This window comes from Neoarius graeffei, chromosome 2, assembly GCF_027579695.1.
Source record: "Neoarius graeffei isolate fNeoGra1 chromosome 2, fNeoGra1.pri, whole genome shotgun sequence".
NCBI classification, from domain to species: domain Eukaryota; kingdom Metazoa; phylum Chordata; class Actinopteri; order Siluriformes; family Ariidae; genus Neoarius; species Neoarius graeffei.
The window spans coordinates 10,698,067-10,717,066 of NC_083570.1; the positions used below are offsets into that span (position 1 = coordinate 10,698,067).

A 19,000-nucleotide genomic window follows, 5' to 3' on the forward strand; every position below is an offset into this window, starting at 1 on the left:
ATACTTCAGGAAGCTCTCCTTCCATGCTAATTTGAATACGACCAATTCTACAAGGAATATCATCTAATTGTGTAATCTCCTGCTCTCTCTCTCTGTGATATAATGTGTAAGAAACTGAGGGTGTGAGAGAGTGTCAATATGAGGCACTAATGAATTACTGGTTTAATTATGACTCATTGTACCCCAGTGTTTAATACACGATAAACTTTATTGCACAACATCTCTTTTCTTTCAGATTTCTGTTATCTGACTCTGGATCCCAACACGGCACATGGTTCCCTCCGTCTGTGTGAGAAGGACAGAGCGGTGAGACGCAGTTATAAAGAGAAGCCGTTCCCTTATCACCCTGAGAGGTTTACCTCCATCGCTCAGGTGTTGTGTAAGGAGAGTGTGTGTGGACGCAGTTACTGGGAGGTGGAAAGGAGCAGTGAGGGATGTGTGTACATCTCAGTCTCATATAAAGGGACCAATAAAAAAGAGCAGCCCAGACGGACCATATTTGGGTACAACGATCAGTCGTGGAGTCTGGTGTGTTCTCGGACTCCTCTTCATTTCTATCACAACAACATTAAGACCGAGTTCGGAGTTCCGTCACCTTCCAGAATAGGAGTGTATGTAGATCACAGTGCAGGAACTCTGTCCTTCTACAGTGTCTCTGACAGGATGAAGCTCCTCCACAGAGTCCACTCCACATTCACTCAGCCTCTATACGCTGGGTTTACTCTGTGGGCTCCTGAATCAGTTGTCAGGTTTTCTGATCCACAATAATGGATCATTAATGTATAGTATCCTGTACTGAGTGCTGCGGAGTTCTGGTCTGAAGGTGTTGATTAATTCCCTATAACAGCAGCTCTGACAGTAGTGCAGCTGCAAATCATTAGTGTTTCTATAGTAACAGCTCGTGTGTGTTTCTCACAAGCATTCCACGTAAAATACTCTCTTACTGCCACTCGACATGAACATGGTGGTCTCTGAAAGACTATACAGGCATCTGGCCAGGAGGTTGTGCCAGTTTTAGGGCTTGAGCAGTTTTTCGTCTCTTGTGTCTCTCATCCTTTGATTTCTGTCGATTGGATTCAAAGGTCTCAACTCCATTGCAGACCACACGCCTCCAGAGCAGTCTATCAGTTGGTGCTGTAGCCCAATCAATAATCCCACACTCTTTAAAAGTTATTTTTAGGGCATCCTTGTATCTCTTCTTAGGAGCACCAATGCTTCTCATTCCTGTGGGTCGCTGACTGAAGAAAAGCTGTTTTGGAAGTTGTTTTGCATCCATTTTAACAACATGTCCATACCACCTCAGCCTATTTTGCTGAAGCATAGCCTCGATGCTTGTTAAGGAGGCTCTATCAAGAATTGCAGCATTGGTAACACGATCATACCATTGGGCGTTCATGATGGATCGTACCGTAGGCATCTTCAGTGAAATTTCTCAAGTTGTTTTACTTGATATTGGTACTTAGTCCATGTTTTTTACCCATACAAGAGCATTGGTATTATAGTGGCATTATAGACTCTTATTTTAGTTTTCAATTCAAGTTTGTGATGATCAAAATCATGCTTACATAGCTTGCCAAAAGCTGTTGCTCCAGCACTGATGTTGTTATTAATTTCATGGTCAAGGGAAATATCACCTGACACATAGCTGATGAGATATTTAAAGTGTGGGACTACCTTAAGAACAGTTCCATCCACAGAAATTTCAGGTTGGGTGGTGATTGGGATGGAGGTGTCAGAGGCAGGTCGACACACAACCTCTGTTTTAGTGCAGTTCAGTGATAGCCTGAGTCTTTTGTAGGCTTCTGCAAAGGCATCTGTGATTCTCTGCAAGCCAGCTTCTGAGTATGAACAGAGCGCAGCATCATCAGCATACTGAAGTTCCACAACTGAGGCTGTAGACACCTTACTCTTAGCTTGCAAATGATGTAGGTTGTACCATTGTATTGATAAACTATCTGTATTCCATGATAAGAAGAAGAACAACAACTTTATTCATCACATGTACACTTGTGAAATTCCTCTCTGCATTTAACCCATCTGAAGTAGTGAACGCACACGTGAGCAATGAGCACAAACACGTACTCAGAGCAGTGGGCAGCTGTGCTACAGCAGCCAGGGAGCGGTTAGGGGTTAGGTGCCTCGCTCAAGAGCACCTCAGCCTAAGGGCACCCCATGTTAACCTAACGACATGCCTTTGGGCTCTGGTGGAAACCAGAGCACCTGGAGGAAACCCACGCAGACTCCACACACAAAGGCCCCCGTCAGCCGCTGGGCTCAAACCCAGAACCTTCTTGCTGTGAGGTGACAGTCAAGTCAAGTTTATTTGTATAGCGCTTTTAACAAACATTGTCGCAAAGCAGCTTTACAGAATTTGAATGACTTAAAACATGATCTAATTGTATCCCTAATCTATCCCCAATGAGCAAGCCTGTGGCGACGGTGGCAAGCAAAAACTCCCTCAGACTACATGAGGAAGAAACCTCGAGAGGAACCAGACTCAAAAGGGAACCCATCCTCATTTGGGCAACAACAGACAACATGACTATAATATTAACAGTTTTAACATGAGGACAGTTTTGTTGATGTTATAATTCTTCATTGATGGAAACTTGAGTGCAAAACTGTTCATGATAACTGCAGTTGTAAAGTTAGCAAGTCAACTTTAGTCCTCAGCCATAAAAGCATTACTGTAAGAGTCCAGAGCGTCCTCCAGGTATAAGTCCAGTAACAGTGCTAACCACTACACCACCGTGCTGCCCAGATAATGCAGATTTGGCTTGGCTACATGCAGGACAGCACCTGTGAAGAGAGCAAACAATGTAGTGGCTACACAGCTTTGTATTACACTAACTTTCACAGGAAAAAGTTCCAGTTCTTCATCTTCACAGAGAACAGAAACAGTCATCCCATCATGGAGAAGACGAATCATTGTGATCAGTTTATCTGGGCACCAGGAATTCTCCAAAGAACCTCTCTATTCACTGAGAGCAAGAGATACTAAGAAATACTGAATAACGTAGAACTCCAGCATCATGAAGCTGAGAAATTTATTGGACTTGTCTTTTTTTTCAACGAGACTAAAAAGCTGCTGTTCCATTAAACCCAGTTACAGTATGACGCACAGCAGGGACCGAATAAACCATTCATCTCATCATGAATCAATATTATTGATTATATTTATGATAAGACAAGTTTTCAGTCTGTTCTGATGTGAGTTCAGCAAAAATATTGAAAATGGTTCATTTCTTGCAGCGTCACGTGTCCATGAGCATCCTCTAGTGGTCAGAAATGATAAGACAAGTTTAAATTGCAGTCATTTAAATTTAATGAATAAATCACTCAATTTTTCATTTTCTGAAAATTTATAAAGAAATAAATGGCTAAAGTGAGATAAAGGAATTCTTTAAAGTGAATTTGATTTTATTGTCGCCTACACATGAATGTTAAATGGTAAATGTGGCCAGAGATCGATTTCTGTACTTCAGTAGAAAGTATCATGTATGTCATTTATGTTCTTTTCCCATTTTGTCCTTTCTTTCTGTCCATGAAGTGTATGTGGTTAAATCACATTTTAAAATCAGAACTCCAGATCGAATTCTATAATATGCGAATATTATTGAGTTATTTGGAGTCTCAGTTTTACATAGTAGCACGACATCACTGAAAAACAAAAACAACAAAAAAACCCAGCAGCCTTTCAACATCAATTCTGTATCTTCACTAAAAGACACACAAGAGGATTTACAGCAGGACCGTGTCTTACTACAAGCACTAAAAACTACCACATTGTGTTCATTAAGGATGGAAATAAAGCAGGAATATTTCACTGTCATCTGCACTTCAGTGTCATTTGTTCTGCTGAAATATTTTCCTCATTCTGTCAGTTTGGAATTTAGTGAGGAGTGAAAATGAATCGAAATAAATGACTCTTTATTACCACAAGGGGAGTCAAAACCTGATTTGATTTATTTTGCATTGTTTATTGCTAATAGAAGTCCCACTTTCTCATGAACAAATTGTTGAGATGGAAATGAAGTTGGTAGATGAATATGTTTGAGATCAGAGATCCTGAGTCGCCTCAATCAGTCATTAGATGTGTCTTTGAGAAGTAGGAGAACACTGGAGAACCAGGAGGAAACCCACACTGACACGGGTCATTTTACCTTTGGGTCATTTTAACATTGTTAACAGACTGAAATGAATCTCCTGAAAGGCAGAAGAAAGAAATCTGCTAGTAGTGTTAACACAAGACTTTATCTAATCCCAGTCAGTGCAGGGTTCAAACCCCATCCACCAGAAATATCATTAAAATCAAAGGGAAAGGCAGAGACGAGGCGAGATCATCAACAGGAGATCTATCCAGAATAAACTCGGCTCACAACTGAGGAGATTTACTAACACACAGGAAGGGTTCACAGTTACTGTAGGATCTATGTGCATTTTATAACAACAGACAGGAAATGAGTGGAGGAAGTGAAGTTATTCAAAATGTGTAAAGGCGCCCTCTGGTGGTCTGGAGGAGAAATGTCCAGGTTAAATATTAGTGTTCATCCACGTTTCTTTTATTTTTATTTGTGAACACACAGGTCTAAAATAATTTCACTTCAATGAGCTGTTACTATAGAAACAAGAACGTATTAGAGCAAGTCCATTAATAAAAACCTGCACTATTGTCAGAGCTGCTGTTATAGAAAATTAATCAACACCTTCTGACCAATCAGAATAGACAACTGGAACAGAATTTTTTTTTTTTTTTTTTGCTTTATTTGATTGAAAATTAAAAGGATTAAAAAAAAAAGTTTTTCCAACAATCATGTTGAGAATCTAAATCAGGAGTCAGAGCACAGACAGATCCAGTTCACAGAGACAGATTTATCATCATTATTCACACACACAATATATGACAACATTAAAAGAGATGTTTTTTGGAGGAAAAAGTCAGTTGTAGGTTTACAGTGATTTTCACAAACACATATTTAAGACACTGTAGTTATTTCCCACAGATTAAATCATCTAAAAATATCCATCCAAAGTGGAGAAAAACCCCGTTGCGTATCAATACAGCGGCTTGCTGACATCCTGACCTCAGTATTAAATGCTTCTGTCTGAAAATGAGTTCAGCACAGAAACTTCATCACTGGGGGAAACTTTATTCTCCTGTGCTCTTATCTTTTATTCTGCAAAGCTTTGATTGTAATATTTGCATGGATTAAAGCAAAAAAAAAAAAAAAACATTTGATTGAAAATTTACGGGGGCGTTATGGGTGGATTTCGATGAAATCCTGAGAATGGTTAACTTAGAACTGATAACTTTATTATCAATTAATTAATGGATTAATATATTCAATTTATTGTTGAGTGATTCTTCACCATTGTTCGTTTTTGAGATAAAAGCACAGACACGTATTTTCTGTGCACAGACACGATCAGCCATAGATGGACTGACCTCCGTTGAGGTGAGACTTGCTCCTGGGAAAGAGGTGTGCTGAAGACCCCTTACATTGGCCTTGTGGCTGGCTTCCAGTTGATGGCGCGACAGCACTTTCTTTCTCTTGCTTCCGTATATTATTTTTTTGTGGCAAACCGCACAAATGTTGAGTTTTTTTGCACCATGAACTAAATGGCTTTCCGTTTTCACCTATTTCGTACAGCCAAGCCCACCTCCACTTGTTTTTTACACCTTTATCGATGGCAGACACATCAGTGCCTTCTTTCATGCAAAGCGCATCCATGCTGCCGAAACCGAAAGCAGAATGACATGCTCCTCTGTGCCGAACGTCAATATAGAAAAAAGTTTGGATCTTCGCTTAAATTAAAATTGGGATTTGACCTTACTGTGTTGAATACGACTTCAAAAACAATTCAAGATTTTATTAAGAGAAATATTGCGGCCAACACGAGTGTTAATTACCTAAAAGATGGCGTGAAGTTGGCTGCTATCTACTTTGCGTTCGTTCTCATTTTCCTCCATCATTTCATAGGCCAGAAACAGATGTTTTGACGTAATTTAACTTAGAAGGCTATGATTATTATTTAACCGTAGTCTTCTAGACATTTTGACTGTTTGGGGCATTGAACGCTGGTGTATGATTTTCAGGGAATAAAGTTTAGCACGTCGGAACATCATTGCGCTCGCAGCCTCCAACTCCTCAAACGTCCTTTAAATTGTGATATAACGTAGGCTATAAGGCACGGTTCTAACATACCTTACACATTGGCCTAATGAAAATAATAATTGTTGGGGCATCTGCTGATTTGTTAGCTATAAATTTAGGTCTGGGCGGCACGGTGGTGTAGTGGTTAGCGCTGTCGCCTCACAGCAAGAAGGTCCTGGGTTCGAGCCCCGGGGCCGGCGAGGGCCTTTCTGTGTGGAGTTTGCATGTTCTCCCCGTGGGTTTCCTCCGGGTGCTCCGGTTTCCCCCACAGTCCAAAGACATGCAGGTTAGGTTAACTGGTGACTCTAAATTGAGCATAGGTGTGAATGTGAGTGTGAATGGTTGTCTGTGTCTATGTGTCAGCCCTGTGATGACCTGGCGACTTGTCCAGGGTGTACCCCGCCTTTCGCCCGTAGTCAGCTGGGATAGGCTCCAGCTTGCCTGCGACCCTGTAGAAGGATAAAGCGGCTAGAGATAATGAGATGAATGAGATGAGCCTGCAAGCATTGCACCGTCGGGTCTTCAAGTCTGGCTGAAGCAGAGGAGCGGGCTTTCCGGGGTTTATTTTTTCGTGTTTTTTTTTAACATGCTCTATTTCTATATGTCCAGGTTTGAACCAAGTCATTTTGGCAAGATTTAATTTAATACAAAACAGAAATGGTCAGACACAAGCACGCCAAGCACATGGGAATGTATTTTGCCAATTTTGACAGCGCATGTTTTTTTAATGCCGCACTCTAGACAGCAAACGTTTAAACATGATCAAACATAGGAAATGAACGACACAAAGCATGGCTCAAAAACAAAAAAAAAGTTAAATAAACCCTCCTGATAGTTGATGGTGTTGCAACACATCAGTGTTATAACCCAATCTCTACCCAACCACCCGTCATTTTAATTCTCCTCGGATCAGCACCGACCTCACATTTGGCCTTATTTTTATCCAAATAATTTGAATAAAAATCCCAAACTCACAGATAAACCTGGATTTATAAGGTTCTATCTGCGGGCCAATCATCATCCAGGCTGAATATGGGATGAACACGACATCGGCATATTTTATAATTTAAATATTAAAATGAGTGTTTTTGTGCAGCTGGATTGTGTTCTAGTGAAACAGACGACTGAGCAACAACGTGGCAACGTGCAGGATTTTTACAGAAAACACTACACACTTTTATTCTGGATCACACAATCTCACTGTAGAACCAGAAAACCAGTAGGGTCCAAACCCAGCGTATAGAGGCTGAGTGAATGTGGTGTGGACTCCATGGAGGAGCTTCATCGTGTCAAAGACGCTGTAGAAGGACAGAGTTCCTGCACTGTGATCCACATACACTCCTATTCTGGAGGGGGATGGAACTCTGAGATCAGTCTTAATGCTGTTGTGATAGAAAGAGAGAGAAGAAAAAGAAGAACACTGCAGACTCCAGGACTGATTGTTGAATCCAAACCCACACTCATTACCCAGTGCTTTCCTGCTGATGTCTTTATACGAGACTGATATGAACACACCACCAGCACCGCTCCACTCCACCTCCCAGTAACAGCGTCCACACACACTCTCCTTACACAACACCTGATCCCAGTAATCAAATCTCTCTGGATGATCAGAGTAACGCTGCTCTCTCCCACTGCATCTCACCGCTCTGTTCTTCTCAGACAGAATGAGGAGACGATGTGCCGTGTTGGGATCCAGAGTCAGATAACAGAAATCTAAAATAAAAGAGAAAAACAAACTGAACAATGTGAACATGAATATCCGCGCTGGGGGCGTAGTCACGAAAACAGCAGTTCGGTTGCAGTGAAAACTTTTCTCTGTAGAACCCTGTCACTCCCCCCTCCCCCCACTCTGGGCTCAAGAACACAACAAAAGGGCAATAATATAACAACCAATCAGAATTCAGATACGACAACCAATCAGAATTCAGATACATTCTGTTGCCAAGTAAAATTGTAACCTGTCAAAGTTCTCGAGCCCTCGTGCTGTTTTACCGTTAGATCAATCACATATCAGCTTAAACTAGCATTCTAAACCTAGTTAAAGATCCCACAGAAGAGAGCGACTCCCCCTGCCAGCCTCATGGAATTTAATAAGTTGACTTAATTAAAAAGTTTACTGTTCTATGAAAGGGTGTATTTGCATGATCATTATTATTTTACTAGTGGCATAAAATTGTCTTGAAAAGACGTCAACAATAATATCGTTTATCACAATAATTTCTGAGACAATATATCGTCCAACAAAATTTGTTATCGTGACAGGCCCAGAAGCGTGTGTGTGTGTGTGTGTGTGTGTGTGCTTTAGATGTACATTTCAGAAACTCTTCTCTGCTCTGTGGTTCTGGTTCTGAAATGATCTGAACTGCTGCAGCTGTGGAGAGAAAAATGGAAACATGAGTTTGTGTAAAAGATGGAAAGAGTTTAAAGTGATCCAGTCAGTTTATTCATTTTAAATCAGTGTTTTAGTTCAAAGCGTCGGGTGAATAAAGTGTCTGCAGAAAAGAAAGCAGGAGCATCGCTAAGAAATAACACATCACTGTGTTTCTCCAGCAGGAACAGCTCCTCTTACCATGTGGAGGGATTTTGTTGAATTCCTCCTCACAGAATTCCTCGACTCTCTTTTTCAGATCTGAGAGAGAATTCCTCACTCCATCAAATGAGAGATGTTGATGGACAGGGACGCTGGATGTGTGAAAATCTGGTCTGTTCCACTGAGGAGACTGACGTCCAGAAGCTAAAACCTACAGAAAGCAAATGAAATGTAAAACCCACTTGTGATGTCAGACAGGGACATTTATTGTTCCCTTAATGAGAGGTATTTTAGAGAGTGTGTGAGGAACAGCTGGCTCTGTAGATCAGACAGTGAGTGTTACCTGGAGGAAATGGATGTGATCGTGTGTGTGTGAAAGCTGCTCCAGCTCAGTGACTCTCCTCTGAAGATCAGCAATCTCCTGCTCCAGTTGCTCCAGGAGTCGTTCAGCTCGACTCAGTTCAGCCTTCTCCTGATCTCTGATCAGCTCCGTCACCTCCCAGCGCTTTTTCTCCATGGAGCTGATCAGCTCAGTAAAGATCCTCTCACTGTCCTTAACTGCTGTCTGTGCGCTGAGCTGTTAGGACACAGACACACACACACACACACACACACACAAGATTTAAAGCTCATCTATCATTCCCTCTCTTACTGGGACTGTAAATGACTCGTTGTCCATGTTGTGTGTGTTTCTAGGAGCAGCTCTGTCTCTGCTCACTGCTCACCTTTATAGTGTTCACAGCCTGTTTCAGCTCCTGCACCTTCTTCTGCTTCTCCTGGATTCTCTGCTGGGATTTCATCTGCTCCTCCTTTAACTCACTCTGAGGACAAATAAAATACATTCAGCTTTTTATACAGTACGAGCGAACTGGTTCCATATTAATGTCAGTTCAAAGTACATTCATGTTTCACTCTGAAGGTTATGTACTGTGTGTGCATGTGTGTGTGTGTGTGAGAGAGAGAGAGAGAGAGAGAGAGAGAGAGAGAGAAATGTTCACTAACTGGTCTGGGCTGGGTTTCCTGAAAGCCACTTAAGGCCAAGAAAGTTTTAAATGACCTCTTAAGATCCATCATCAAGCTAACGTGGTTTTCCTGAACAACATCGTAGCACAAGTCGTCCTTTAGTTTGCTCGGAATTTACGAGAGACCCGGAGCACTCGTTCAAAACAAAGAGCGACTCGCTCGCTGCCGAATCCACAGAATGCGCATGCGGCTCTGAGGGACTCTCACAGTCAGCGGGGGAAACTGGTGTTGAATCTGCTGGTGGTGTTCAATTAGTTTTCTTCTACATTGCAAATACATCGAGTTAATTATCAGAGGTGGACAGTAACGAAGTACATTTACTTGAGTTCTGTACTGAAGTACACTTTTTGAGTATCTGTACTTTACTTGAGTATTTTTTTTGGAAACTTACGACTTTAACTTCACTACATTTGAAAGACAAATATCGTCCTTTTTACTCCACTACATTTCTATCAAGGTCCTCGTTACTCGTTACAATGAAGCTGCTTTGAAAGTGGATGTTTTTTTCTTTTCTAAAACGTGATTGGTTTTTCCGCAGGTGACACTGAGACAGTCTATCAGTAATCACTAGGGTCACGTCACGTCCATATACTGGATAAAATCAAGATCAATGATTTCTCCGCAGCATTATTTAACACGATCAGTTGATGGCAGAATGGAAGGAGGCGGTTCTTCTGGGGAATGTACATACCCACGGTTCTATAGCTAGAACCCATGATTCAGTTTTCTGAAAGGAATAAAGAGTCATTTTGCTTTAAATGTTTGCTTTGGTTGTCTAAAACGGAACATATCACAGCGTACAAAAACTTGCCATCCCACCTGTGGAAGCATATTGAGGGATATAAGCATTTTATTAGCTTGCAGTGAAGTTGTTTGTGCTTTTAGAGTTAGTGATAATGTTGAAATAACTATGTAGTCTGATTAGTCAAATGATTTTCTGTGGATTTGCCCGCCAAGTTGCCATAGTCTTGTCCATGGCTAATGTTTACACACAGCTAGTTAACTTGGACACTGTTAGTTATGTCCAATACGATTGCCTTTAGCAGCTACTAATGCCTATATCAGGGACGCGAACTGCAAAGACGCACTTTGTCCTGTTGCTCTTTAGACTCCTTCTTACGAGTGAATTCCGGAAAACCACACACAGAGACAACGTTCATTCTTTAAGAGAGTCTCTCAACTCTCTCTTTAGGTCTAAAGGGCAACGTTATCAGGAAACCCAACCCGAACCAGATTACGACCATCACTGAAGATAAATTTAACACTCTGTTCACCAGAACACAGACAATTTTAATCAGCTTTTAGAGAATCCTTCTGATTGAGACACACATTGAAATTAAAGTTCAAATCATATCACTGACTAAAGCACCTGTTTCTAGATGGGAAACTATAATTAAGATGATTTAATTCTGGAAAGATTTCTAGTTCTCACCTGTTTCTCAGCTCTTTCTGCTGCGGCTGTGACGGTGTCGTGACCTTTGTGATGATCCATCGTACACAAATAACAGATGCAGGTTTGATCAGTACGACAGTAGATCTCAATCAGCTTGTTATGTTCAGAGCAGATCTTCTCTTGGAGTTTTGCTGAGGCTTCAATTAATGTGTGTTTTTTCAAAGCAGGAACTTCAATATGAGGTTTCAGATGAGTTTCACAATAAGAAGTCAAACACATCAGACAGGACTTGACGGCTTTGTGTTTTCTCCCGGTGCAGAAATCACACTCCACATCTCCAGGTCCAGCGTAACAGTGAGCAGGAGAAGCAGCTTGGACTTCAGTCTTCTTCAGTTTCTCCACCACTTCATCCAGCATGTTGTTTCTGCGTAGAACAGGCCTTGTTGTGAAAGTGTCTCTGCACTGAGGACAGCTGTAGACGCCCTTCTGATCCTCCTGATCCCAGCAGCCATTAATACACACCTTACAGAAACTGTGACCACAGGAGATAGCCACCGGATCCTTCAGGAGATCCAGACACACTGGACACATGAACTGGTCCTGAGCTACTGAAATACTGGCCTTGGCCATTTTCCTGAAATCGCAACAAGAAAGAGAGAGAGAGAGAGATCAGTTTTGTTTTCTCTGAAATGACAAGTTACTTCCTGGTTCTGTGTGTGAAAGAGCAATAGAGAGAGAGGAGCACAAACACAGAGAGATCATGAGCACTCCTCTATTAACCATTTCATCTCCCTTCAGTGCAGAAATATAACTCATGTAGCCGCACTGATTAGGATTAATTTCATGAAATACTCACAGAATGGATCTTAATTTTCTGGACTTTTCCACCTACTGACACCTCAAGCACAACTTTCAGCCTTGTTGATAAATTTGTTGATTTGACAATTTATTGATTTCGCATTGTTTATGCAGATTTTGAAATTCACAAGGATTCAGTTCATAGGGGATTTGATCAGCACGAGTTGAATGATTTGGCACATGATTTGGGCCTATCAAAAAAAGCTTCAGAAATCCTAGCATCAAGACTGAATGAGAAAAACTTACTTGAACAAGGAGTGAAGGTATCATACTTTCAAACCAAAGAAAGTACATTTCTGCAGTACTTTCGAAGTGATAGCGGCTTTGTGTTTTGCCATAACATTCCTGGTTTACTGAAGGAATTAGGGCTTTCAATCTACAATCCGAATGAATGGCGAATGTTTATTGATAGCTCAAAGCGGAGTTTGAAGTGTGTCTTTCTACACAATGGCAATTTATTCGGTGCAGTCCCTATTGGGCATTCTGTCTGTCTTTGTGAAGAACATGGAGATGTAAAGAGAGTCATTGAGTTATTGCAATATGACAAACACAATTGGATAATCTGTGTTGACCTTAAAATGGTGTGCTTCCTTCTTGGTCAGCAACATGGGTACACAAAGTATCCCTGCTTTCTCTGTATGTGGGATAGCAGAGCTCGAGAGAAGCATTGGGTTGAGACGAATTGGCCTCCAAGATCTGATCTTAAACCTGGAGATCCCAACATTCTACACTTGTTGACAGGAAGAAAATAATATTCCCACCTCGGAACATAAAACTAGGTCTCATGAAGCAATTTGTAGAAGCATTGCCAACTGATGGCGACTGTTTCAAGTACATCATCTTGCAATTTCCTGGACTGTCAATTGAAAAAATCAAGGCCGGTGTGTTTGATGGTCCACAAATTCGGCAGCTCATCAAAGATGAACAGTTCACCGGGACTATGTCAGACCTTGAGAAGAATGTTTGGTTATCATTCAAAGACGTCGTCAAGAACTTTCTTGGAAATACACGTGCAAGTATTTACACAGAAATTGTTCAGAAACAATTGGAGCACTACAAAGCGCTTGGTTGCAACATGAGTATTAAACTACATTTTCTGCATTGCCATCTTGCCAGCTTTCTGGAAAATCTTGGTGCTGTTAGCGACGAGCAAGGTGAACGATTTCACCAAGATTTGAAGGTTATGGAAGAACGTTATCAGGGTAGATGGGATGTACATATGATGGCTGACTATTGTTGGAGCATCAAACGCAATAGTCCTCAAGTTGAACACTCCAGAAAGAGCTATAAACGTAAATTTTTACCTTAACTACTTGCACACAATTACAATTACAGTAACCATATCCTTTGTAAAAACATAAGTGTTAAATAAGCAGTGCAGTCATGCCTGTTTCTTTCATATTTCATTGTATGTCAATATTTGTAAATTTTTATGAAACAAGAACATATCTGTTAAGTACAGTATTTTTCATATTTTTTAAGAAAACGGGGCTCCTATAGTTCAAAACCTGATGTGATAGAGAAAAACTGAGATCAGTTTTGGATTCCGCACCCAAAAATTAGTTAAAAACAGCTGTCAGACCTAACTCAACAAAAATTGTGTTCCCCAGTGTTACAATTGTTTCACTTGAACAGCTTTTTCCTCGTGACATCTTTAAACTGATCTTCATCCCTAAAGAGTGTTGCAGCTGTCAGGAAAGAAAACCATATTTTATTGATTTCGCATTGTTTATTGCGAAAATAAATCACAAAAGTGGATCTTTTTTTCAACATAATCTCCATTTCACTCAGTATGAGTGCTCCAGGCTTCACGAGTGCCAGAACCCTTCATGACCTGCTGTTTGTGGACACTAATCCACTTTGTGTTGGGTCACATCCCATCACCTCATCGCAGATTAGTTTCCTGGAGCAGCATGCCTCATCCTCTTTTATTCCTTATATCATGATTTATCAAGAACATTATTCCTGGTCGATGAAGAATTTTCTCATGAACAGATTGTTGAGATGGAAATGAAGTTGGTAGGTGAATATGTTTGAGATCAGAGACCCTGAGTCGCCTTGATCAGTCATTAGATGTGTCTTTGAGAAGTATGAGAACACTGGAGAACCAGGAGGAAACCCACACTGACACGAGTCATTTTACGTTTGGGTCATTTTAACATTGTTAACAGACTGAAATGAATCGCCTGAAAGGCAGAAGAAAGAAATCTGCTAGTAGTGTTAACACAAGACTTGATCTAATCCCAGTCAGTGCAGGGATCAAACCCCATCCACCAAAAATATCATTAAAATCAAAGGGAAAGGCAGAGATGAGGTGAGATCATCAACAGGAGATCTATCCAGAATAAACACGGCTCACAACTGAGGAGATTTACGAACACACTGGAAGGGTTCACAGTAACTTCTTCTTTCTTGTGTTGAAAGGCAATCAGTGTCCTTATTGTTGCATTGCTGCCACCTTCTGGATCAATTCCTTGCACCATTATACAGTGTCTTGCAAAAGTATTCACCCCCTTGGTGTTTGTCCTGTTTTGTTGCATTACAATCTGGAATTAAAATGGATGTTTTGCAGGGTTAGCACCATTTGATTTACAAAACATGCTGACCACTTAAAAGGTGAAAATTGTTGTTTTATTGTGACACAAACAATAATTAAGATAAAAAAGACAGAAATCTGGAGTGTGCATAAGAATTCACCCCCAAAGTCAATACTTTGTAGAGACACCTTTTGCTGCAATTACAGCTGCAAGTCTCTTGGGGTATGTCTCTATTAGCTTAGCACATCTAGCTCCTGGGATTTTTGCCCATTCCTCAAGGCAAAACTGCTCACACTCCTTCAAGCTAGATGGGTTGCGTTGGTGTACAGCAATCTTCAAGTTATGCCACAGATTCTCAGTTGGATTGAGGTTTAGGCTTTGATGAGGCCATTCCAAGATATTTAAATGTTTCCCTTTAAACCACTCCAGTGTAGCTTTAGCAGTATGTTTACTGTAGGATCGTTGTCCTGCTGGAATGTGAACTTTTGTCTCAGTCTCAAACCTCTGGCTGACTTAAACAGGTTTTCCTCCAGAATTGCCCTGTATTTAGTGCCATCCATCTTTCCTTCAGTCCTGACCAGCTTTCCTGTCCCTGCAGACAAAAAAGATCCCCACAGCATGATGCTGCCACCACCATGCTTCACTGTAAGAATGGTGTTCTCAGGGTGATGGGTTTGCGCGACACATGGCGTTTCTCATGATGGACAAAAAGATCAATTTTGGTCTCATCTGACCAGAGAATCTTCTTCCATGTGTTTGGGGAATCTACCACATGCTGTTGGGCAAACTCCAAACATGTTTTTTATTATTTTTTTTTTTCTATAAGTAATGGCTTTTTTTCCTGGCCACTCTTCCATGAAGCCCCGCCCACTCTATGAAGTGTACGGCTTAAAGTGGTCCTATGGACAGATACTCCCATCTCCGCTGTGGATCTTTGCAGCTCTTTCAGTGTTATCGTTGGTGTCTTTGTTGCATCTCTGATAAATGCCCTCCTTTCCCGGTCTGTGAGTTTTGTTGGGCGGGGCCTTCTCTTGTCAGGTTTGTAGTAGTGCCATATTCTTTCCATTTTGCTATAATGGATTTAATGGTGCGCTGTGAGATATTCAATATTTGGGATATTTTTTATAACCCAACCCTGATCTATACTGTGTACTTCTCCATAACTTTGTCTCTGACCTGTTTGGAGGCTCCTTGGTTTTCATGTTGTTTGTTTTGTCATGTTACAGAGCCAGGGTCCTTCCAGAACAGGTTGATTTATACAGACATCATGTGACAGATCATGTGACACTTTGATTGCACACAGGTGGCTCTTAATCAACTAATTATGTGACTTATGAAGTGAATTGGTTGGAGCAGCTCTTATTTAGGGGTTTCATATGAAAGGGGTGAATACATATGCACACTCCAGCTTTCTGGGTTTTTTTTAATCTTAATTATTGTATGTGTTACAATAAAACAACAATTTTCACCTTTAAAGTGGTAGGCATGTTGTGTAAATCAAATGGTGCTAACCCTCCAAACATCCATTTTAATTCCAGCTTGTAATGCGACAAAACAGGACAAACACCAAGGGGGATGAATACTTTTGCAAGACACTGTCCAGCAGCTTGCGGACATCCTGACCTCAGTATTAAAAGCTTCTGTCTGAAAATGAGTTCAGCACAGAAACTCCATCACTGGGGGAAACTTTATTCTCCTGTGCTCTTATCTTTTATTCTGCAAAGCTTTGATTGTAATATTTGAATAAAGATCCCAAACTCACAGATAAACCTGGATTTATAAGGTTCTATCAAAAAAGTAAATTTTATTCAATGAAACACAACATGCATTTAATACAATTCAATACAACCTCTCTCTCTTTCTCTCGCTCTCTTTTCTCTCCAAGTCTTCATAATGGATCAGCACCAGAACATTAGTGCATCGATGTTAGCTAGACTTCCTGCATGTTTGCACCACCTTCATAACTGAAGCTTGATTGTGCCTTTTCTGAATCATTTAATGAAACAATTTCAGCTGTATGTAATTCGACTAAAAAGGAGCAAAAAATAAACAAACATGCCGAGCCATTTGGGAGCTGAACAAGTTGATTCTGACTGTAAATAGCTGTTCAGTCCACATTATGTAGAACATTTTGGAATCATTGGTAAATTCACTGCTTATTCATGCAGTGTGACATCTTCACGATACATGACAAGATCTGTTTTTTGTCTTGTTAACTTCAAGAGAGAAAAAAGCAGGCTGGTGAGGGAACAACTCACTTATAGCTGCTATAACGATAGTGACGACAGGCTCTAACTCGTTTCATGGACATTCCACAACATTAAATGTAAATATAAATGGATAAAGAGTATGATGTGTCATTTTGTACACTGAAAAATACAACGGCAATTCCAAAAAATTTGGGACGCTGTGTAAACTGGAAATAAAAAGAGAATGCGATAATTTGCAAATCATGGAAACTTGATATTTCATTGAAAATAGTACAAAGACAACATTTCAAATGTTGAAACTGAGAAATTTTATTGTTTTTTGAAAAATATACACTCATTTTGAATTTGATGTCAGCAAAATGGTTCAAGAAAGTTCAAGAAAGGACAAGGGTGTGTTCACTACTGTGTTGCATCACCTCTACTTTTAACATTTCTCTGTTAACATTTGGGAACTGAGGAGACCAATTGCTGTAGTTTTGAAAGAGAAATGTTGTCCCATTCTTGCCTGATATACACTTTCAGCTGCTCAAAAGCTTGTGGTCTCCTTTGTCATATTTTGTGCTTCATAATGCACCAAATGTTTTCAATGGGAGACAGGTCTGGACTGCAGCAGGCCAGTTTAGCACCCAGACTTTTTTACTACAGAGCCATGCAGTTTTAATATGCGCAGAAAGTGGTTTGGCGTTGTCTCGCTGAAAGAAGGAAGGCCTTCCCTGAAAAAGATTTTGTCTGGACGGCAGCATATTGCTCTGAAACATGTTTATAGCGGAGCTTTCGCACGGGCCGAAAATCTGGAAACCCATCGAGTTGATTTTTCATGGACACACAGGGATCCCAGCCGTGTTCGTCCATCCCCGCCCCTCGCTATTCTGATTGGCTGTTTGATTTTGGCTGTAACTAGAAGCGCGAGCACCTACATAACTTATTTTTGTCTCCAGATAATTTCATATTTATCGGGTTTTTCCATCGAGAACAACTCAAACAGCGCAACACAATAATCATTTTTAGTTGACTCAGTTGATATATATACAGTGGCATGCAAAAGTTTGGGCACCCTTGCTGAAAATGTCTGTTACTGTGAATAGTTAAGTGAGCAGAAGATGAACTGATCACCAAAAGGCATAAAGGTAAAGACGAGACATTTCTTTTCAGTGTTTTATGCAGGATTTGTGTATTATTTTTGTTTTGTACAATTGGAGAGTGAAAAAAGAAAAGGAATGCCATGCAAAAGTTTGGGCACCCCAATACATTTGAGTTCTCAGGTTACTTTTACCAAGTTTCCAGACCTTAATTAGCTTATTGAGCTGTGGCTTGTTCAAATTCTTTGTTAGGAAAGGTCAGATGATGCATATTTCAAAGCTGTATAAATTCTCTGACTCCTCAAACTTGTCTCTAAAATCAACAGCCATGGGCTCCTCTAAGCAACTTCCTCACATTCTGAATAATAAAATACTTGATGCTCACAAAGCAGGAGAAGGCTACAAGAACATAGCAAAGTGTTTTCAGGTAGCTGTTTCCTCAGATTGTAATGTTATTAAGAAATGGCAGTTAACAGAAACAGTCAGCTACAGAATACTCAGGTGTACAGTGGTGTGATGGTTAGCACAGTCACCTCACAGCAAGAAGGTTCTGGGTTCGAACCCAGCGGCTGGCAAGGGCCTTTCTGTGTGGAGTTTGCATGTTCTCCCTGTGGGTTTCCTCTGGGTGCTCTGCTTATTCCCCACAGTTCAAAGACATGTGGTTAGGTTAATATGGGATGGCCTTGGCTGGGTGCCCTTGAGCGGGGCACCTAACTCCCGATTGCTCCCCGGGCGCTGTTAGCATGGCTGCCCACTGCTCTGGGTATGTGTGTGTTCATTGCTTCAGATGGGTTAAATGCAGAGAGGAAATTTCACAAGTGTGTGATGAATAAAGTTGTGCTTCCTTTGTTTACCAATTACTGTTAGTATCGAGTATCTGTATCCTACATCATATGAGTTTGCTTGTCTATCATGAAGAGTAATGGAAATTATGTAACTATGTTGGATCTAAAATCCCTGAAAAAATTGTGGAAATCGATCAATCAAGTCCAAAGTTATGACTAATTATGTGATCCAAATTTATCATAAATTTGATATAATGATGTTGCACTTGCTATTTATTGATATTTTAAATGTAAAAAATGTTTAAATGAATTGAAAATATTAGTAAAATTCATGTTTTTTCTTTTATCACTTATTTATTTATTTTTTCATGTTCATTGAGTAAATGTCACACAGTATTATATAAAAAAATAAAAAATGAAATCATGT

The 19,000-nt window shown here is 40.5% G+C and overlaps 2 protein-coding genes across 2 annotated transcripts in view; both read right to left on the bottom strand.

Annotated features, from left to right (window-relative positions):
* Nucleotides 1–19,000, bottom strand: part of LOC132880045 (tripartite motif-containing protein 16-like) — a 542,736-nt gene that overhangs the window by 141,690 nt on the left and 382,046 nt on the right. The gene's annotated exons all lie outside the window — the stretch shown is intronic.
* On the bottom strand, nt 7,308–11,787 carry LOC132880444 (tripartite motif-containing protein 16-like). The gene is made up of 6 exons (XM_060913786.1): nt 11,144–11,787; nt 9,414–9,509; nt 9,020–9,265; nt 8,728–8,899; nt 8,470–8,529; nt 7,308–7,871 (listed from the first exon to the last, which is right to left on the bottom strand). Exons 1-6 carry the CDS (start codon nt 11,732–11,734, stop codon nt 7,333–7,335), a joined length of 1,704 nt encoding a protein of 567 aa, XP_060769769.1. The 5' UTR covers nt 11,735–11,787; the 3' UTR covers nt 7,308–7,332.